This window comes from Acanthopagrus latus, chromosome 17 (genome assembly GCF_904848185.1).
Source record: "Acanthopagrus latus isolate v.2019 chromosome 17, fAcaLat1.1, whole genome shotgun sequence".
NCBI classification, from domain to species: Eukaryota; Metazoa; Chordata; class Actinopteri; order Spariformes; family Sparidae; genus Acanthopagrus; species Acanthopagrus latus.
Window position 1 is genome coordinate 14,429,769 of NC_051055.1, and position 22,259 is coordinate 14,452,027.

General features: G+C 40.9%; 2 protein-coding genes across 2 annotated transcripts; both read left to right on the plus strand.

The window, feature by feature from the left end:
• On the plus strand, positions 1 to 2,937 carry stmn1b (stathmin 1b). Its single transcript, XM_037075973.1, has 5 exons — positions 1 to 125; positions 1,277 to 1,313; positions 1,957 to 2,129; positions 2,225 to 2,416; positions 2,513 to 2,937. The coding sequence occupies exons 2-5, from the start codon at positions 1,298 to 1,300 to the stop codon at positions 2,570 to 2,572; spliced, it is 441 nt and encodes a 146-aa protein (XP_036931868.1). The 5' UTR covers positions 1 to 125; positions 1,277 to 1,297; the 3' UTR covers positions 2,573 to 2,937.
• Positions 2,938 to 8,202: 5,265 nt separating this feature from the next.
• paqr7b (progestin and adipoQ receptor family member VII, b) lies at positions 8,203 to 15,960 on the plus strand. Its single transcript, XM_037075740.1, has 2 exons — positions 8,203 to 8,484; positions 11,931 to 15,960. The coding sequence occupies exon 2, from the start codon at positions 11,937 to 11,939 to the stop codon at positions 12,993 to 12,995; it is 1,059 nt and encodes a 352-aa protein (XP_036931635.1). The 5' UTR covers positions 8,203 to 8,484; positions 11,931 to 11,936; the 3' UTR covers positions 12,996 to 15,960.
• Positions 15,961 to 22,259: the final 6,299 nt, after the last annotated feature.

Genomic DNA, 22,259 nt, shown 5'->3' on the forward strand with positions numbered 1-22,259 from the left:
CGTTGGAACACATTAGAGAATGGCGCGAAGGTGCAGATGTTGGCGTTCCGAGAGAGGAGAGAAGAGGAAGGAGAAGAAGAATAACTCGGCGGAGGTCTGCTTTTCAAACAGAAGCACTTCAGACGGTGAGAACAATGGGTTTTATGCAAATGTTTAACCAGGCTTTCAGACCAGTCAGACAAACTGGTGATGGAGTTAAAGGTCGATTTGGACACTTTTTAAGCCGGTGTAAGAAGTTCATTCAGCATCACTGAAGTCAACTGGAGAAGTTAGTTAACGGTCTTTGTTGCTATGCCCGCCGTAATATGGCCGTAATAACGTAACATCAAAATTACAAGAGCGTCTTAAAATTAATTGAAAAACTGTCTCAAAGGCACAATTATTGCTAACATGTTTCCATTTAACTTGGACAATAAGTCGAATAATTGGTTTACACTACATTTTATGGCTTTATGTTTTGTTTTGAGTCAATGTTACGTAATGAGCATTAATGTACAGTCTGTTTTGCTAACTGGCTGATTTTAATTCCCCAGTGGGGGACATACTTTATTTGCTCTTTATCAATATTCTCGTCTGTAATTAATAACCATTTTCATAATGATTTGATGTGTGTTGTTTTTTTAGATTGTGTGAATGTTTTATATGGTCGTGTGCAGCACCTCTGTGACAAGGTTAACTTACATCTGTTGCCCACTTAGTTGCCCCGCCTCCGCCATTTTGGAAACAACCCATTTACTGAGAATTGTGTGTGTGGTGTCCAGGAGTGGGCACTCAGAAACATCACCTTCCACTATCACTAACGTTGTAATTATAGCTGAGGTGGATAACTTGTTTTGCCTGTCATGTCTTCACATGTTTGGCTGTTGACAGTTTATGTAACTTTGTAATGGTAGCATTAGCAACTATACAGCCCCTTCAGCTGCATTATTCTTATTTATGCTGAAAAGATGAATTATTGATCAGCTATAAAAATAAACAACACAAGCATACATGTTTAGTTCATTGATTTAGTAATAAGGTTATTCTCTTGTTGTTTTGAAGCTACAGGCCAAACTACAGGGAGAATTATAGAAGGTAACTGTTTTGTTAAAGGGCCTTCTTGCATGCATGACCAATGATCTGTCAAAACATGATCCGTAATTGATGTGGACATACTGCAAAATCAGCACTGCTTTGTGTCATAGGTGGACCTGAAATTAAAGCTTATTCATTGTGTACAAATAGTCATAACGTTATATTGCTTGATTATAATCTGTGTTTTCACATTTTCTTCCAGTGTCAACTGATTCTGCAAAAAATGGAAGCCTCAGGAGGTAGGTATAAACCATGTGTTATGTGGATAATTAGCTTTGGCATGCAATAGTACATTTTTAAAAAGTTAAATTTTAGACCATTTGTGACCTCAAATGCTACTGAAACAAAAACAAGAAAGGGCAGTATATAACAGCAAACCAGGAAGGTTTTTCACCAGAAAAGTAGTGCACAGCAAAGTTGCTGTGTCCTCTGAATGCGTATGCACGACTTCAACACATATTTAACTCTACGAGTAACTGGAGTTGTTTTGATGTGGTTAGTGCAGCGAGTTGCAAAGCTGATCTATAAAGCATCACTGCTACAATACTTAACAGTCTTTGTTTTGTCACATCTTGTTTTCATTTCCTCTTCATTGCCTTATTCAAATGCTGCCACACAGCAGGGATTATTGTATTTTTTCTGACCTCTCTGACAAAGCAATGACCCATAAGATGGTAGCAGGAGGCCTCCTTTAATTATCCACGGACAGTGAATCTCAATAGAGGCATCCATTAACAGATTTTGATAGTCGGGTCACTGTCACTAATTAAATCAAAATGTCTGATTTGATTGTATAAACATTTCCACATTGTTAACCTCTAATGTCACGTCATGTCATCATCACATTTGAGAGACATCACTGACAAATGTCCTGTTTTACAGACATCCAAGTGAAGGAGCTGAACAAGCGTGCTTCAGGTCAGGCATTTGAGGTCATCCTGAGCCCCTCAGCTTCAAATGCTAAGGCTGAATTTCTGTTGTCCCCACTGAAGAAAAAGGAAACATCGCTGGATGAGATTAAGAAGAAACTGGAAGCTGCCGAAGAGAGACGCAAGGTATTGTCAGAAATTGCAAACAGATATGTGAAATTTAAGTAATTAATTTAGCCTTGCACACTGGATAAAGATTCTGGTTCTGTCTTTTTTGCCAGAGCCATGGAGCTGAAACGCTGAAACACTTGGCTGAACAAAGAGAGCACGAGAAGGAGGTTGTGCAGAAGGCCATGGAGGAAAGATGCAACTTTATCAAGGTGACAAAGGAGAAACTCGATCAGAAGATGGTAGCGAACAAAGAGAACCGCACTGCACAGATGGCAGCTCTCACTGAGAAATTCAAGGAGAAGGTAAGCTCCTGATTTGATGTCAACTCAGCCTCATGACTAACGTTGATAAAATGAAAACTACAGAGTTGTGATTCCTTTGTTGTTCAACACTAATAGGACAAGAAGCTCGAAGAAGTGAAGAAGAACAAGGAGGTGATGAAAGAAAGCAAGAATTAAGTTGGTAATGATCTGGAAAACAGTCGTTGCAACTCCAAAGATAAGCTGTACTTTTTAAACTGACACTTCTGTATTGTTTGCTGTGTCGGTTCTGATAATGCTGTTGAATGAAAATTGGTTGTACAATGTTAGACTGGGTGTGGATTTAGTCTGATTCACTTGTAGATTTCTTATTGGCAGCTGAGTACACTGTAGCTCTTTTGGCATTCCCTATATTTTTCTATTAAGTATTCAGTTGTACTAAATTGGTCTTTTTACTTCATACTGTTGAAATACATCGTATAACAGTCTTTGTTACTGTTCTAAGTTTTAATCTACTGTACAATGCCAAGGTTTGAACATTAAAGTCTATATCTACAATATAATGTGTGCTGAATGTATTTTGTACTTCATGAACTTTAAGAAAATGAAATAATTGTGTTTTTGCACCATGTGATGTAGAGCAGTCATGTGTATTATGATGCAGTGCACTCAGTAACACTTTGACATCGCTGACACCTAGTGGCAGCTGGGTCAACTTCATGATAGTTGTGCAGCAGTGCAAATTCATCGCTAATGACTCCTAAGGTTTGCTTTTTTCCTTTTGAAATACTTTATACTGTTACTTATTCAGGCCAATAAAAAAGATATTTCAATAAGTAACATGAGCTGGAACAATCGCAGATTGATTTCATGTCTACAGTGAAGCCATAGCCTGTGCAGGTGTGTCTTAGATAAGGTGTATGGCTTCACTTAAAGGGTGAGAATCAGTGGTTTAAAGCAGTGATTTAAACATTTCATGCCTGGGACACAACTAATGACAAGCCAAATGATAGTTTTAAAGGATTTTTTTAGGGTAAATATTTTGCCTCAGGAAATGAAAGCATACAAAGTACTGATATAGTGAATTAAAAATGACTTGATTGCTGGATCTGGACTTGCCTCATGACCTGCTGGTTGGGAACCACTGGTTTAAAGGATAATGAATCAAGTGTGAAGTAGGACTTTATATCAGGTCGCTGATAAATATTATTTGTACAATAGGATTTTTAAAGTTTGAAAAAAGTTTCCTAGTCCTTTACAAGGCATGATTATAAAGGGGTTGGTCTTTATCTGTACAGTTCTGGGTACAATGAGTACACAAAACAGTAATGCTGTGTTTTGTGGCTCAGACTGCAGGGACACAAATATGCTCTAATAAACAACAAGGAAGTGTTACAAGACAAAGCTGTGGATCGCTTACTTGGAAGCAGTGATGTCATCATGCATAACTAAATGGGTCCAGTACGGACTGTTACAAGTAATTACATTGTCACATATTCACTCAACAGATCTTCGACTCTCTTCGCTGCATGTGTGGCGCTCACAAGAGTCTCTTCCCATTGTGCAAAAAAACGAATGTTTCCCTGATCAGTTCATTGCAGTCAAAGTTATTTCACCACAGACATTTCAGCAGTGTTGAAAGGAGTATTTTTAGAAGTGAAAGCAGATTTCCTGTCAGCGTTTCACCTTTATATATGATGGGTTTTTCTTTAAATTAATATTACAGGTGCCTAAATGTTTGTGTCACATTTTACTGCTGAAGATATTTTATAATTGAGTTCATATGAAGTACTTTATACTGCGGTAATGTTAGTTACATTCTACCACTGATTTGAGGACACACCTGCATGCCAACATGAGCTACAAAGTTTTGTGTAAGTATTCAGATATCTTGTCAGCACTTTTGGGTTTGTTTAGACATGCTGGGATCCTGCAGAGCCTTGCACTCTGTCTGGCGTCACCTATGTAAAAAAATGCCACTTGAGTGCCAAGTTTCCTGTGGTCATGTGTTCCATGTGACATTGAGTTCTGAGCAGTCGTGTGATCGTGACCAACCCGTCTGGTGATTCCAGTTGTCAAGCATGCATGCAGGGTGACTGTGGGAGACGCCCTGATGTGTTCTTGTTGATGTTAGCGCGTTGATTGTTTTGTGTCAGTTGGATTGTTTGTGATGGTTATTTGCGCATTTATATTTTGTTTAGATGTTTGTACGTTTCCATGTTTTTGTGACTGAGGACCCCCTTGAAAATGACATGGTTTGTCCTTAAATTAAATGTAAACTAGTATTACTGCTTCACAGCTGTAAACCTCTGCACACCAGACAAGTTGCTGTTCCTTTTGTGCAAAATGTTATCAGGTCACAATGAAGTTGACCTTTGACCACTAACATCTAGTGAGATCATCCGAGTGTCCGAATAGATGTTTTATGCCAAATTTGAAGAAATTCACTAAAGGTGATTCTGAGATACGAGGCTCACGAGAATGGGCTACCGTGAGGTCACACTGACCTCGACATTTGACTACCAAATTCTATCCAGCTCATCTTTGAGTACAAGTGGACACATTTTGTTCCAAATCTGAGGAGAATTCCTCCAGGCTTTGAGATATCACTTGCACAAGAATCAGGTTAAGGCAACCAGAAAACATAAAACCTCTGACCATGGCTGCTGTCAGCACGGAGGCAGGAAAATGTAAAGTTTTAGGTTTGTATTTGTGATAAATCTCATGTAACTTATGTATTAACCTGAATTGCATATCAGGATTTGTACTTCTATTTGCTATTACATTTGAATGGGCATTGTCAGTACACATATCAGAAAATTATGCTTAATCTAGCAAAAAGAAAATGTATAATATTGTCTATGTCTCATTTTATTCACTGATTTCAGGTAGTTCAAATTCACCGTCATCTTACACATTGCAGTGTGTTTGCAGGTCTTGGGGAGTACTAACACATATATGAAAAAAAAGCAGTATAAAGCCTATTGTAGCTCCAGAGGAAGCTGGGTGAGTTGCTCTGTGGGTAACGTAGGCGCCAGGTTTCAGCAGTCCAGTGGTCAAGCATTGCCCTCCTGTAACAGTGTTGGGACTCATTATGGACATTTTAAGAACTGATGCTCAAAATTGATAAAGCAGAACCAGAGATATCACCTTCCATTTTCCAAACCTGCCACCTACATTACCCATAATTCAACTTAGCCACTGAGTGACATCACTGGGGGCAATGTATTATTTTACGTACAGCTTTTTCTGGAGATGGAAAAGGCTTCAACTACATTTTCCGTGTATGCAGTAGTACTCACCAAGACCTGTAAAAGCACTTTAATATGCAAAATTGGTGGAGTTACCCTTTAACTCCAGAGGTGTTGGAAATATATACTACATCATTCAAAAAATACTGACAAATGAACTGAGGCACACATAAAAAAGATTCTTATAGTGCTTAAATCTACAACAATATAATGGCTGTTTTATTGAGAAATGACCAATATCATCAGATATCCTAATTCTTTTCAGTCATGTTTAGATTGTTTTAAAGTGATTTCATACTTTGTGCTCACACTAGAGACAGTCTCGAGCGTAACATAAAGAAATGTACACACAGTTGGTGGTATTTGTGGTGAGTCTGTATGGCTGTGCAGACACACACACAAACACACACAGACACAGTGCTGCACAATCCCATCTTTGTCATGTTTTGCGAAGAAACTGCTGGATTCATCAGCCCAGAAAGCTGCTCATCCCGTAGAGCAGCGTTGCTCGTCTGACAACACATTGCACAGAGGCTGGCTCTACTCCAACACCAATTTCTTTTGCCTGAGCTGGATTTTTTGGACTCGTGATCATGACTTTTCCTGGCTCAAACTAAGGTTTATCAGCATTAATACAAGCAACACCAATCCATACTATGAATCATATTCTGAGTTTCTGTTGAGACTTGTTGCTCATGGTCCCCGAGCTCGGCCTTACTCGGGTTAAGACGCGGATCATCTGAGAGTGGATAAGAAAAACAAAGGAGGCCAAAACATATTCAGTGTCACTGCGGACACGCCCCGAATCCACCAGTCTTGGAAATATACACGAGAAGATGGTTTAGATCAGGAAACAATGCCCATCTTTCAGAAACACTGAGTTTATCAAAGGGAGCATTGTAACTGCATGCTATACAAGAGAACAACACAGGCCACAAGAAACAACTTGACCATACACTTCAAGCAAAGTTATTGCTTGCTTGATAACCAAATAATATCCAGTGTGGTTTATCGCCGGAGCCTAATTTGCGAGCCACGCACTGGCAAAAGAATGCTGTCCACTTTAAGGGCCTATGTGATATCATCCTTCAAATTCTAGCACAGGTACAGAAGCATGGAGTGCAATCTGAACCTTATTTGAGGGTAGGAACTTCAAATGTCAGTCAGATCGCTGTCCAGTTCATTATCTCCAGGGTGGTGACAGGCTCCACATTCCAGCTGGTTCTCATGGATGAGGGAAAATGATGAATGTTGAAATAAACATCTTGTGCAAAATTGTGCATGTTGCTCAATGTTGAGCCCAAAACAGTCAACATTTGTCGAATGAGAACTTTTTGGTTTCCATGTAGCTGTGAATAGACACACCAGGATACATGCATGTGTGGTATGTGCAAAGTTTGGAGCTGGAGTACGGCATGTAAAATGTGAGAGCCCTCAACAACAAATCTAGTAATGAAGTCATTATAAAGTGAACTCCTGTGTGGTTATTGTAGAAGGATTAGGGAATATCACAATATATACTTCTTACCTCTCATGATTAATGACTAGAAATAGTAATAGAGTAAAATTTGCAATAAAGTGTAGAAAACCTCTGTTACAAAGAATTTTGAGATAAAACAAACAAACAAACAAAAATATCAATGAACATTATGACCAGAATGTGAATTAAAAACACGTTTGACATTGGCTGTGTATGAAATCACTCACTACTCCCTATATAGTACACTACACAGTGAGTGCGCCATTTTGTAATGCTGTCCGAATGTCTTGCGGTAATTATCAAACCCTATACAGTGGAGTCAAAGTATCCCACAATTCATCACGAAAAGTAGTGTACAACCGATGGCACTAACCAAGCAATATAAACCATCATGCAAAGTGCTTTTTTCTCTCTGTTGATGAGCTCCCTATATAGTCCAGTATGTTGGACTCCCTATGTAGTGACGAGGGAGTGGGGCATGAGTGAGTGATTACGGACACAGACATTGACTATGACATTTTGAGTAATTTCTATCACATATTTGATAGTTTTGCATATATGATTACAATTTATATAGTAAAAAAACGTGGTTTTGAACTCTAAATACGGCACTTTCCCTCCATACATGACCGTGGGGCAACTGTGGTGTGTGGGATGGCAAATAACTGATTACAAAACAAATATTGCCAAATTGATGGCGCAATAGGCAGCAAATGTTCAAACAACCTGTTGTTTTATTACAAAACATGAAATAAAATCTCAGTCAAAAGTCTTAAGAAGTCTCAAGTGTTTCTTAGGTGTCATTTTTCTGTAACGGCTGAAAACAGAAAAATCGACGTTTGCGTAGAACGACCCAGAAGTATTAAGGAACAGAAATACGGTAATTTAGTAACTGCTCTCAGTGACTTTCCACCTCTGACAACAGACATTTCATAACTTCTGCTTTATTTTTTTTATCGACACTTCCAGGTCATAAAGAGACATCTGAAGCCGCCTGATGAATACGAGGTGGAGCAGCAGCCTCTTATCACACAGATGCCTCACCAGAGTGCCATACATTCAGATGACAGTGGAAGAATTTCCGCGGAGAGTGGGCGGGCCGATGGGCCAGTCGGCCTCCGTTATTGGTCAAAGCGATGTGCGCCGGCGCGCGCAAGAGCGGCGCCGTGTTCGCCGATTGGCTTAGAGGAGCCGCCCGTCAGGGGACCTGTATCCTGGCAGCAGCTCCGCCGTGTGAGAGCCGCCTGGCGCTGCTCCCGTCTCGGTTATCCTTCCACCGTTCACCCCTCCAAACAATGATATCTCTATTCCGTGCGGCTCTAAACATCCTTCATCGACTGATCTTCTGAACGCTTCGGATTGATTCGACCATCTTACAGGTACGCCCATTTATTTTATTAATTTCATCTCGAAGATTCATGCCATTTTTTTTTCTCCCCCCTGGTCAAAACGTTATAGTGGCATAGCGTGAAATACGTTCAGATGCGCCTCTTGGTCATTTTTCCTCATGAACGTGCAGCGGTGTTTCAGTGGATCCATCAAGAAACAACCTCACAGGAGAGGATGCACATGGGGAATCGAAGCAGTACGCCTCGAGGCTCGAGGGAAGGGCGCATGCAAATTGATTTCGGACACAGGATCTGAAATTTTAACAGCCATGTCGATCAGGTGCAGATTTTGCTTGTGGGAATTCACCGCAACAGGCCCCGCACAGGCCCGCGTTGAATATGTACGTTAAAAAAAAGCCGATTACAGTCGATTATAGTCGAGCATTTTTTTCTCTCCCTTTACCCATAAATATTTTAAATGATCGCAAGCTCTGCTGGAAGGGTGGGAGGGGAGGGTGTGGACATCGGATGGGGTTATGTTACGTAATCCCTTCCCATTCATCACTCCACGCCTTTCCTCCTGAACCTCGGCCTGTTGTTCATCCCACACAGCCTGGACCGTGTGGAGCTGTTGTCTCTGCTCTCCGCCTTCCCCTCATCACCGACGAAGTGAAGCACCAGGCCAGGAGAGATCTGGAGCGAGAACAGCACGCCGGCGATGTGTTTGCCTGGCTTTAACCCTGGCCTCAGTGCACATCTGTAGAGGGCACTCTATCAAAGATAGCCCCGAGGAAAAAAAACATTACAGTGTGCACATTTCAGCTCACTTTATTTAATAAGCCAGTCATACTGACCCCAATTCTCTTGAATATTTTCTGAGGTGTGATGGATAATTATGCCAGATTTGACTGGGGAGAGCCAATCAAGCGTCTTAAATAGGTAGAGATGCACAACGCTTGGCCAGCTCTGAGCCATTTTCCAGTGTTGTGATTATTTTACATCTCCAAGTGGAAATGGCTCTGCAAGAAGAAGTCACACCTTTGTCGCTTCTGTTGGCTATTACCGTTTAGTGAGTATCTGTAACAGATAATGTAGTTTAAAGTATCATGAGAGTTAAATTTGGGTCTATATCTGTACTCACGAGGAAGAAAAGTCCTCATTAGACTGCTGAATGATGCTGAATTCGTAAAAATTCCACTCATTATGATTCATGAAAAAAAAAGTTTCACACGCTGAATTCTGAGGCTGTTCTGTCTATAATCTTCTATTAGATAATAAATATAGAAACTTCTTATGAACCCATTGATTTGATTGGCTTAAATTAACATTTTCAGGGCCAATCTCATCCACTTCTGGTTTAAGTATAGCCCACTTGGGTTAAACACTGGGTTAACCCCACCCATTTAAAGTACTGGTATGTAACCAGATCATTTACTTAAGTTTAAACCAAAAGTTTTGATTTTGCCTGGCTGAAGTTTTTAGTGAATTAAAAAAATATATAAATTGCTGTTTAAATGTAGGATCCTGATTTATTGTGTATTTTGTGTAATTTTGCAGTAAATTAAGGGAACTTAGGATCCTAAAAGTATGGAAGTCCAAAGGGCAAATAGAAAAAAAAAGGTATCTAGAGAGAGATCATCCTGGGAAAAAATGTTTTCCACCTGTTCTTAAGTGATAATCACAGGAGAGAAAATAATTAAATTCTTTCCTCTCAGGATTTCTGTATAGAACCATTGCACATGTTGACATCACAGTGCTATCTGTGCTTTCTTTTGGCCTGTGGTCATAATTAAGTTTCACTTTTGGCCATCCAAGGGAAGATGTTTGGGCAAAACTGATGTAACATCCCTGAGTGCGTAAGGCTGCCTTTAGGATTAGCTGCCTGTCAGATTATTTTATCATTAATACTTTAATTCATTATGATGTGAAAACAACTTCCACTCTCTCAAGCATTAAAAGCTATTTATAAATCCTGCCTCCCACCTCTTAAGCATATTAGATGCTGTGGGGAAATATTGATTCTGTGTCCAGTTCGACACTTGTCCTGAAGTAATATCCTGTTTGCAATCACCCGCACTGAGGAATGAGGTAGAGCACCTCGTTGGCAAAATTTATGACTGTGGGGACGGCAAAGGTCAGCGTTTTATTGCACCTGAGGTCCTGAGGTTTGCAACAGGCCTGTAAAGTAGTGCTTCCATTGTAGAGCAGACTCAGTCATGAATTATATCTCAATTAAAATCTGTCAAAATAATGTCAAAATAATGTTTTGACAGTATCAAGCAGCCACACTGGAACGCAACAATTTGAGATGAATCCATCATTAATTACCAAAACATCAGGTTAATTCACTTGTTGAAATTAAAACACTCAAAGCTGCACTAATCAATAACAATGGTTCAAATGACTAATAGGAATGAGGTCGCTGCAGCGTCACACAGACTGCAGCTCATCTCTATGAAGCCTTCCAGTCTGTTTGTTGTACTCTATGGTTTATTGTTTGTCTCCACTAGCCCACAACTCCTCTCTCATCAACCCCCGACTCCAGCTGCAACAGGCTGCTGTATTCAGCAATAAACCCACTGCACCCTACCTGCTGCTCAGAAGCCAAATGGCAAATGGACACATGTAGCAACTAACTGGTGAATATAGTGAAGCATTAAGCAGATAAAGAGACTGATACTTTTCTTAGAAGTTGGTGGAGACCAAAACTGAGCTAAAAGGTAATGCTGATATTGTTCTGTAGCTGCTGAATAGGTTAACACGTTCAGTGAGATGTCAGCCATAACAGCCTAAAATAGTTATAATTAGTTAATGTACTTTTGGTGGAAATGACAAAAAAAAATGCAGCTTTAGTTTAAAACATTAAAAAATCACAAGTTTATCAGCAGAATGTGAAGAAAATTATCAGTTTTGACAGAGTGTCAAAGCAGTCTGTGTTGTGTTGCACAGATACAGTATTTACTGAACAAGCTAGCCCCAGAACATCCTGTCCTGCAATAACACTCCGAGCTCCCAGTCTGCATTGCTAGCTGCACGGCTAACTGAGCTAACTAGCTATGTTAGGTGGCCAATTCTTACGTATCGCACCTTTAAGGAAAAATGCTAATGAAATGTCATCAGTCATTTATCTCATTGGTCAATTAATTAGATATTTTCATTTATCTTGATTTAGGGTTGTGAATATGAATCATTTTTACGATTAGTACATTTGTTGATTTGTTCAACCAAATATAAAATGACAGATGAGTCCTTTTTCAAATTTTCTGAACCCCAGGTGACATCATCTTGTGATCTGTTTTGTTCCAACAATGGTACCAAAAAAAAAAAGGATTTTTGATAATAATTTATTCTCCAAACTGTGTTGTTCATTAATCAGATGATTAATCCATGACTTCTTTGTACACATAAGCACACAAACAGACCTGGAGATGGCAGTAGCTCAAAACCAGACAGATATTGCTTAACTGACTCTTTGTATCCTCCTCTCTGGCCTCCAGTTTGCCATGGCGACGGTGGTGATGGAGCAGATCGGTCGCCTGTTCATCAACGCCCAGCAGCTGCGTCAGATCCCTCAGCTCCTGGAGTCGGCCTTCCCCACGCTGCCTTGCACTGTCAAGGTGTCCGATGTCCCCTGGGTGTTCCAGGAGCGCCACATCCTCACCGGCTACAGGCAGCCGGACCAAAGCTGGCGCTACTACTTCCTCACCCTCTTCCAAAGGCACAACGAGACCCTCAACGTGTGGACCCATCTGCTGGCCGCCTTCATCATCTTGGTCAAGTGTCAGGAGATCTCGCAGACTGTCGACTTTTTGCGAGACCCTCATGCTCAGCCCCTCTTCATCGTCCTCCTGGCAGCCTTCACCTACCTCTCCTTCAGCGCCCTCGCTCATCTGCTCTCTGCCAAGTCCGAGCTCTCCTACTACACCTTCTACTTCCTCGACTACGTGGGGGTCTCCGTCTACCAGTATGGCAGCGCCCTGGCGCACTACTACTACGCCATAGAGAAAGAGTGGCACTCTAGAGTGCGAGGGCTCTTTTTGCCTGCCGCAGCATTCTTGGCCTGGCTTACATGCTTCGGCTGCTGCTACGGCAAATATGCGCGGCCCGAGATGCCCAAGTTAGCCCACAAGCTCTTCCAAGTGGTGCCCTCAGCCTTGGCTTACTGTTTAGACATAAGCCCTGTGGTTCACCGCATCTACAGCTGCTACCAGGAGGGCTGCTCCGACCCGGTCGTGGCGTACCATTTGTACCACGTGCTCTTTTTCTTAGTCGGCGCCTATTTCTTCTGCTGCCCTCACCCAGAGAGTTGGTTCCCTGGGAGGTGTGACTTCATCGGGCAGGGCCACCAGCTCTTTCACGTGTTCGTGGTGGTGTGCACCCTGATGCAGATCGAAGCGCTGCGAACAGACTTCACGGAGCGCCGTCCCTTCTACGAGCGCCTCCACGGCGACCTCGCACACGACGCCGTTGCACTCTTCATCTTCACTGCCTGCTGCAGCGCCCTCACAGCCTTTTGTGTGCGCCAGCGTGTACGTGCCTCTCTACACGAGAAGGAGGAGTAAGATTCGAAATGAATGGGGGAAAAAAAAAAAGAAAGTCTAATTTATTGTACTCCATAGTGACCGTTAGTTAAAAATAATGGAGATGTTTTTTTTGTAAATGAACGTTATTAGTTTGTGACAGTGACTTGATTATTTCTTCTCTATGTGATCTGCCAAAACTACAGTCAGCTAAAACAAGCGATTGAAGGTCTTTTATATTTATTTTTTTATGAGTTACAACGATGCAAAGGGAGTCTTATAATTTGTCTGTAGCAGTACAGGTAGTGTTCAAACACTAAAAAGCGTCTTCGCATCTTAGGTGCACTACGCAACTTTTTTTACATGCCTATTAACAGACAGAGAGCTATTAGAGCTAGATGTACTTTCAAGGTGCAATATGTAGGAATTATATTTTAAGTCATCAAGAATTTAACTAATATTATGAACAGAATGTGAAGAAATAACACATATGTCTCTGTGTCTGGGCGACTTTTAATTGTGTAGCCAAGATATCTTCTGAAGCTAGCATGCTAAGTAGCTAGCCCCTAATTGCTCTGTTCCACGAGTAAAGACTCCCATTGGTGCTCCGAGCCTCCTGTCTGGGAGAGTCAGACAACAGGAGTGCTAGCTGCATGGCTAACTGAGCTAACTAGCTAACAGCAGCTAAAGTTGGCAGCACTTGTAGGTTTCTCTTTGTTCTAAGCATGAATTGGTCAGGTGGATAAATCTTACATATTGCACCTTTAAAGCCAAACGTTTACATTTTTGTGAATGAACAAGCGTGTAGTATGAGATATGGCGAGAACAGAAAGATCATAGCGGTCCCACAGTTCAAAAATATAGGACGACAGAACCAAGCTGTTGCTAAAAAAAGTTACATAGTGCACTTCTAACTCTAAAGAAATATTTTTTTTCTTCTACAAAGATACTTTCTGACAAGGTGCGGACAAACAGGTTCTTAAGATGCCTTACAACCAGATGTAATTTGAATGATCTGACCGAAGCATTTTCAAACCACGCAAGCATTTGCTTTTACAATTTACAGTCCCGCAACAAATTGTGGTGGTCAGGTACCAATTGCAATCCAATTAAAATCTGACAATGTTTTTTCACTCGGATCTTGCCCCTCTCTTTACGGATCAAAGCAGGGATTTCTTTATTTCAATTTAACAAGGCACTAACGCTGTGTCACACAAATGTTTGACCATATTTCTGAGAAAGTTGAGAACCCAATTAGAAAACCAAATATTGCAACCTCCTGTTTAAAGAAAAAAAATAAATAAAAAGGGATATTTTTCTTTGGGTGATACCATTCTGTTGAAATTGTTTTAAAAATGAGGCTGGCACTCAGTATTGGTTAAGAGATGAATTGAAGATTACTGATGTCTCTTTGTTGTTATGACAATGTTAATCTTTTTTTACTCAAAGGGCTGGAACTTCAGCTTTTGCCTTTTTCACATCCCATGATGTCAGTGCTTTTTGCGCGCGTTGTTTTCATCGTCGGGTCGATCAGATGTTGAGTCACAAAAAGCCACGTCTGACTGGTGTTCTGCTTTTGGTATGTGTTTTTTTTTTTTTGTATGATGAATATGTATGTGCCTCTGCGCATGTCTTTTGGTATATGCTGTGGATATTAAGTGTGTGAATGTCTATGAAAGCTTAGCCTTGCACTCCTTTCTTATCCTGTAAATAAGCTGTGTTTCTCGAGACGGTCATTTGCATCCCATTTTCTCCCCACAAAACAGTGTGCAGGACTGACTGCATCCTTTTTTCCTCTGGCGGAATACAGCACATTTCTACTTTGCTGCATCCTTTCAGAGTGCGTGTCGTGCTCACTGTCCTCCTGCCTATCAGACTTTAATAGCCATGAATACATAATTTCATACTGCTGCACTGTTACACTGAAGACTCCTTCTGATTTCCTCTTTTGTCTGATGACTTTTGTTATGAGAAACATCACACGGATACGGCTCACTGGTAATGTTGCTTAGGTTTTTATCTCACAGAATCTTAAATGTCAGAACCGATCCGTATTCATTATAGCGCTCCCCGTTCATGATGTTTAATGTGCCAATGAATCTGTTATTGCTTCAGTGATGGTACTACTGAGAGATGAGTTCAGAGACAGAGGGACAGAAGTGACACGTTGGTTTTTAAATGATGTCCTGACCTGACTACAAACATGTGACTGGTGAGATTTAAATCCCTGAATATGAACCTTCTAACTGTTGGCATACTTACCTGGTCTCATCATGCACTGCCTGAATCAACACTGTACATATACTGTAGCTGACAACACTGGCTATGTTTACATGTGTGGAGGTATCTGCTGTTAAAGTGGTTATTCTAATTCTGCGATGAGTCTTGGAATAACCTGGGTAAACCGAAGCAAGGCACCTCCCTTCTTGCACATGGTTAATAGTTGGCGACAAGACTGGGGCTCTTGTGCACATGTAGTCCAACAAAAGGCTCAATTATAGGCTAATGATATGGCAGATTGGCAAATGAAGCCTATAAGTCTTTCACCAGCCCTGCGTGTGACAGGAGTTTATTGTCCTGACCATTAAAAGGACCAAAACTATTTCTAGTATTTATGTTTTGTTGCAATGCGGATACTCCCGGATTGTCTCAGTTGCATGCCAGTTAAACCTGACTGAGATCTTAATTGGAATATGGCGTGTGTAAACGTAGCCTCTGATGCCACCCAAGGTTTCCCTTTATCACTTCATGAAAGCAGGGTGAGGGGGACCAGAATGTCTTCTGCCTCTAAAAAAAAAAAAATGTGTGTGACTGACTGTACTAATATTATGTGGTATTTAAGAAAATAAAGTGTTCAAGTAACTTCAGTTTCTCCTGTTTGTTTTTCACAGGTCAGAGGCCATATGGAAGTAAAGAAAGGTCATAACAATGTGAAAGTTTTGTGTACCTGAAAATGTAATTTGTGTAATTTAACCAGTGTTGACATTAAAGTTATAACATTAAAATATTTCACTTTGGAGATTATCTGTATTATGTTCTATAAAAGTCATCTGAAGTTGAATTTAAGTCATTTGAGATATTTTAAAAATATCGAAAACGTGATCACAATTGAAATACTCAGATTCAGTTCATCCAATCTTAAAACATATCTAAAGTCTTTAACATAGATTGAAATTCTGCACAGTCAGACACAAACTGCCTAAACATGTGATCATTTTCATCAATACCCATGCAATAATTAATGCAGAACATAACACAGATGTTCAAAAAACACATCTCTGAATGTTAAAGAAAGTGAGATAAAGTTCCTGGATTCGCTGTTTCACCTGCATCCACGATAACAATAATGTAGTTTATTCTGGGCCGAGAGCCGACCACTGTCCAAGTTCCATGGAACAGACAAACAAACACACAGCACAAACATATTCCTCTAGTTGGAGATGAGTCAATTGAGCCTGAGTGGATGCGATCGGCGGCTCTGTGAGGTAACGTCCCTGTCAATCATGTGATTCAAGACAGAGACTTTCAGGAATGTGAAAAGATATTTCAAAATATAAACAACATACATTAGAGAAACACATTTCAATGCTGTAAATTCAATTATTCTGGTGGTGGTTAAGATCCACAAGTTTTTAATTTCTTATGAATTTTTAAAAAATAACTTTGGCCTTTCTTTGCTCCCGTAGACCACAAAACTATAGCCTATTTTTTCAAATTAAAAGAGCGTCCTTTAAATTTTATTTCACAATCATTCATCTAGGTCTATGCGACATTAGCAAATTAACTGGATGCTTTAAATGGATTCAAAATATTTATGATCTTGGTACGATGTACATGTCATTGTAAATCTTACACTGTAAATCTTATTCCCAGACACAACAAAATAAGCAGACGTGTCAAGACACAAGATTGATTTGTGTCCAGCAAAGACTGCCGATCTATTCAGCGTGCAGACAATAAAACTGTTCTGAATGCAGATATATGTTAAGCCATGATACTGACAGCCACAATGAGCGATAGACAGTTCATTTCACTCTTAGACTCTTTGTTGAGCCCTGGATTACGTGTATTGAGTCAGTAAATGTTAAAGACACTCAGTAATGACAGTTCTACTCTATGTCCAGCTGTTCCTCAGAACGCCTGTTCCGTCGCCACCAGAGGGCAGCCTTGTTGTTTGGTTGAACTGTTACTGTTGGACAATGAAGGTAAAGCTGAAACATATTGAGAGGATTGACTCATCTCATGAAAAACTGACTCTGTAGAGGTGTTTCAAGGTAATGTCTTCTATAAAGGAGGCTTAAAGTCTTTTCTCTGTAATCATTACAGAGCCTTGAAAGAAACCAGACAAATATTACAGAGACGTTTCTCTGAAGGCTCGGCCTTCTAATCTTGACTGTTGAACATGAAAAAAAAAGTTTATATCCTGTAAATCGAAAAGTAAAATGGCTTCAGATGGTTAAGAAGTTCAGTAATAAACTATTGCTAATGCTGATCTAAACGGCTCAATTGTTTCAAAGCTTTATGAAAAGTGGGACTCAGAAAACTACTGTGATGATGTCACCCTGTTTACTGCACCAAGCTGATAAATGTCCCATTACGTTAGTTCCACCGTTTTGGGTTACAAAGGCTAAAAAACAAATACAAAACAGATGGGTTCTCCACTCTGTACAGTAGACATAAGCACACAATCATTTCCTTCTTGGACGGCGAGTTCTAAATGGTACCTCGCCTGGAAAAACAAAAAGTTGCATCGTCTGGAGTTATTCTGACAGGCTCAATAACTCCGGCAAGGTTTATCTCAACCCCCACAGCGCCGATGTTCACAAGGACCAATCTTTCCATTAGGGGGCACAAACGATCTGCATATCTTCCCCACATATATTGTGTTATTGATGTATCACAGCAACTCACAGGTCAATCAAGACTGTTTTTTTTTTTAAATTGCCTTTTAGTGATAGCGATGCCCCTGCTGTTGTTACTTATCAGAATATTCATTAGAAGCCATCTGCGGCCCGGATTACTTAACAACACACTGCGTGGCACTTTGCTTTGCTGGATTGTACCGCCGGTGAAAATGAACAAATAGTTCATTACGGCTGTAAACATTTGCTTAATCGACTAAGAATAATATTACACGATTACGTCTCATGTTGCTCATGTAGATGTTCCTCGAGGGAGCGATGGTTGCGTTTCATACGGCACATACGGTTTATTTATGCTCGTGTGTGTTGTGGTGTAGCTGCATGAGGGAGTTAAGACTTGTTTTTGTTTAAACGTCCCTCGTTATTTGTTTGGGTCCTCTATTAGTATAAATATGCGGAAGTGTGTGTGGGGTTTACACAGCATCAGGCTTTTCTGTTGATATTTGTCAGGGGCTTTGCTTATGATGATTACGCTGACTCATATGCTGTGAATTCATATACAGTGGCCGTCGTCAAGCTAAGCCTCTCTCTTTCTCTCTCTCTCTCTCTCTCTCTCTCTCTCTCTCCTTCTAACACACACACACACACACACACACACACACACACACACACACACACACACACACAAACCCGTAAACCCGTAGTGAGCGGACATTCATACGCCGCACTAATTAGAACATCTTTAAGGAACATTTTCTCGTGATGGAGAAGAATAATTGAAATTTAAGGCAGAAACAGGCTCCTGATGTATCTACCTGGGATGTGATTAATTCACAGTATTACACACTCAGAGAGTCTTAAATCAAACGGCAGAGATAGTGATAATTGCCTTACAGCCTGCTTCCTGTCCTCTAACCATCAATTGCTTCCCAGACTCCATCAATTTTCATGCGTCTGTTTCTGGAGCAGCTCGCTGTCTCCTCTCCCTCTCCTCCCAGCTCCACCCGTCTCCTCTCCCTCCCGTCTTCCTCAGTCTGCGAGTCGTACTGCATCCTCTCCGCTCCCCCCTCTTAAACGCTTCATTTGCTTTGTATGATTTGTATCAAGGTTGCCGAGGTAATATCGGGTGGCCTTGGTCTCCTATCATGTTTTGTAATTAAAGGTTTGACTTGCTGGAGGGAACAGCTTTGTTCAGAGTTATTAAACCGCCTTCTCTCTTTTTGCCAGGTGACAGACAGCCAACTTCTTTCTCTCTCTCTCTCTCTTATTTTGTATATTTTTTTTTGATGAACCTCTCCTGCACTGCCAGGTATTTTGTCCCCACATCCCTTTGTTATTGTGGCATTTTCATATGGTCTCTGGCTTTTGTTATTATGTGGTGAGAAGCTCGGGGAAAATCACTATTTTATGAGGGATGTAATCATATGAGGGACCGAACAAAACATTATCAGACTGGAAATTAGAAATGAATCAAAATGGAAATAACGTAATACCTGTCCTTGCGCTCCCTGTAATGTACTCACAACTAATAATAGCACAGGGTTGGTGCTGTTGAGGAAGAGAAGCAGGGTGGTGAGATGTTCCCCACATCCAAAAACCTCATTGTCTGGTGAACTGAAAAGATTTCTTCATTTGGTTTGTCAGGTTTAAAATATTTAATTTCTTACTGTGATATTTAGTGTATAAACAGTAATACTCAGTGAGTGTTATGTGTTCTTGATCAGATTTAAAGGGATAGCTATGGGAGATATGTACATTTGCTTTCTTTCCAAGAGTTTGATAAGAAGATCGGTACAACTCTCACGTCCCTTCAATATAACCTGAAGCCAAGACGTAGCTTGTTAAGTGGAAACTGGAAATAGAAGTAAACGGCTAGCCTAGTTCTTCCGGTTACCAGTGCCTCTATCTATACTCACAAATGAACCTATTAGATACTATTTGTTCAAACGTAATATATATGTGATCTGGAGCCATTTTCTGACAGGAGGAGAGCTCAGAGACAATTTTTTAAATGTTTTGCGATTAGAAAATAGATTTATCTTCACTCCTGCAGCAGCGATCTGCTGAGGGGGGCATCGTTGTTAGTGTTAATGGCACGTCACATAATGTTAACTGCTGGCTGGGGCTGGATGGGAAATGCTTCATGGGGACATCAGAGAGGGGAGAGGGGAAAAGAAGAGGGAGAATCACAGTCTGTGGTGAGTGCCGAATAATGAGAGTCTACCTGAATTTGAACCCACGGACACACACAAACACACTCTCTGCATGCTGACGTTAGCTCATGGCTAATGATGTTATCAGGCTGTTTGGGCTGCTGCATGAGACAGGCGAACAACCACAGTCGATCCTGTAGTCACACTTGATCTGCTGGTGGTTAATACACCATTTAACAACCACCATTGCTGATGTGTATCTGACGTGACTTAGGCACACATTCACACAAAGTTAGCTTCAAAGTTTTATTCATGTTGAGTTTAGTCTTGTTTGTCCGTCGGGGAGGTATTGACGTCGACCCAATGAAAAGCACCATTACTGTAAAAGAGATGACAAAGACAGAGTCGTTTTTTGACATTTTCAGTCTATAACTGCTCCATATTGTATGTTAGGTTGGGGTGACTGTATCTCAGAATGGGTTAACCATTCTCTAAATCTAAGCTGCAGCAGTTTACTAGCTTCAGCTTTACATTTAACAGAGAGTGGTATCAATTTTCTCATCTAACTTTCAGCCAGAAAGCCATTCATCAGAGTTAAAGTTAAGAGTAAACCATTCCTATTAATCCATGCGAGAGCTATTCGATACTTCTCAAAATCTGACGTTCCAGCTTCACAGGTGCTGCTTCACAGATTCGCACTTGAAAGTAATGAAACAAAGTGTATTTTTGAGTTCAAGATGCAAAAATTACACTGTGCCCACTTACTTCAACTAACGCACTGTATAGACGACGCTTTACGTCAGTAGCCTTTATATTACACTTCTCACTCAGCCCTGATTTTTTCTACAAAGCGCTGAAAGCCATTGTTTTCCAGCGTCGCAATTAGCAACTCGAACGGGAATCGCGCGTCCTACCTCCCACGAATCCTGCAGCAGCTGCGTTTCTCATCAGTTGTCATTTTGTGCATCGCTCAGCAGAGGACGACGAATAGTGGCATGAAATATAGATGTTGAAATTGGATGATGAGGAGGACTGGCGTGTAAATTGTGGGCCTTGAGCCAATCAGAATGAATATGGACATTATGAAGTTACACAGCGAGTGTGTTACTAATGTTGTGAAAAGACACAATGACTCACTGGCTCATTGTATAGTCTAATGTGAATACTACTTAAAGCGTGAGAGAGTTGGCCTCTTCATAACCTCACAAACATGGTCCCCACTGGCATTGATATATATTGTAGCCCTCGCTCTAGAGCACTGTCACAATTCACCACGAACCTAATAGATTTAGTCCGTTCTAAAACAGACACTTCTTACCTCCTCTTCATCTTTGCGGGTGCCTTAACGCTACTTGCTTCACCAGTCAGCTCACCCGCTGATCGGGCCTATTCATCACAGGCTGGTTGAGGAGATACTGGAGGCTGGCGAAGGTGAGGAGGAAGCACGTATGCCCCCTATCTGAAGGTCTCTCTCTCTGTCCTGCCAAAGCCCGTGGCCGCTCAAGGATAATGAATTCCCTCCTCCTGCCCCTTAACCTTTGCGTATACAGCAGGGCTACTCCCAACACATTATACATAGATAACCAGAAAGTGGGAAACTTTAAGAGGCCTGGACATTGTGTTTTTTCTCACAGCGGGGCCTGTGCTGGTGCAGCTTAGGGGGGCAGATAGACTTGTTTTGTGGGTGTATTGTTTGAATAACCTTGTGACATGACAGCCGGTACTCCACGCTGCTGCAGCACAACTTCTTCCCTAGTGACCTAAACCTTTGGGTTCCTGTGTAATCTGATTTTGGATACAGCGCTAACAGTACAGTACAATACTTCTGCTGTGTCACAACTCTGTGCCGCACCCTAAATTTCAGCATATTCTGAATACACAGAAAGAAGGGCCAAAAATAGAGCAATTACAAATTCAATTGGGCAAGGAATCCAGGAGAAGTTGATGGGCCAAACATTTTCAGCAGGCTATTTAGAACCGCTGTCATTGTCAGTTTTACATTTCAGGGTTTAGGGACATATTTTCAGTAGAGCACTTGCCTTCTTGTGGCTGTATATAGCCAGCTGTTTTAAAAAGGTAATATGAGAGGCCAGAACTGCATCACATGAAAAAAATGCTGTTTTGACTATTGAGAAACTACAACTTGTCATCTACACTTTGGATTTTGTACAGATTTAGCAAACAGGATAATAGTGTCAAGTGCTGTCTGTGAATTTGTATAGGCAGATTTTTTGAGACTGATGTCAGTCTAGCTGATCCACGATAGCTAATTGCCAAATCAACCAAACCAA

Bases quoted from the DNA above. Each gene is read 5' to 3' on its own strand.
- paqr7b (XM_037075740.1), top strand. From the start codon at position 11,937: ATGGCGACGGTGGTGATGGAGCAGATCGGTCGCCTGTTCATCAACGCC.
- stmn1b (XM_037075973.1), top strand. The intron at 2,130-2,224 runs GTATTGTCAGAA...CTTTTTTGCCAG, and splicing joins CTGCCGAAGAGAGACGCAAG to AGCCATGGAGCTGAAACGCT. The intron at 2,417-2,512 runs GTAAGCTCCTGA...CAACACTAATAG, and splicing joins CTGAGAAATTCAAGGAGAAG to GACAAGAAGCTCGAAGAAGT.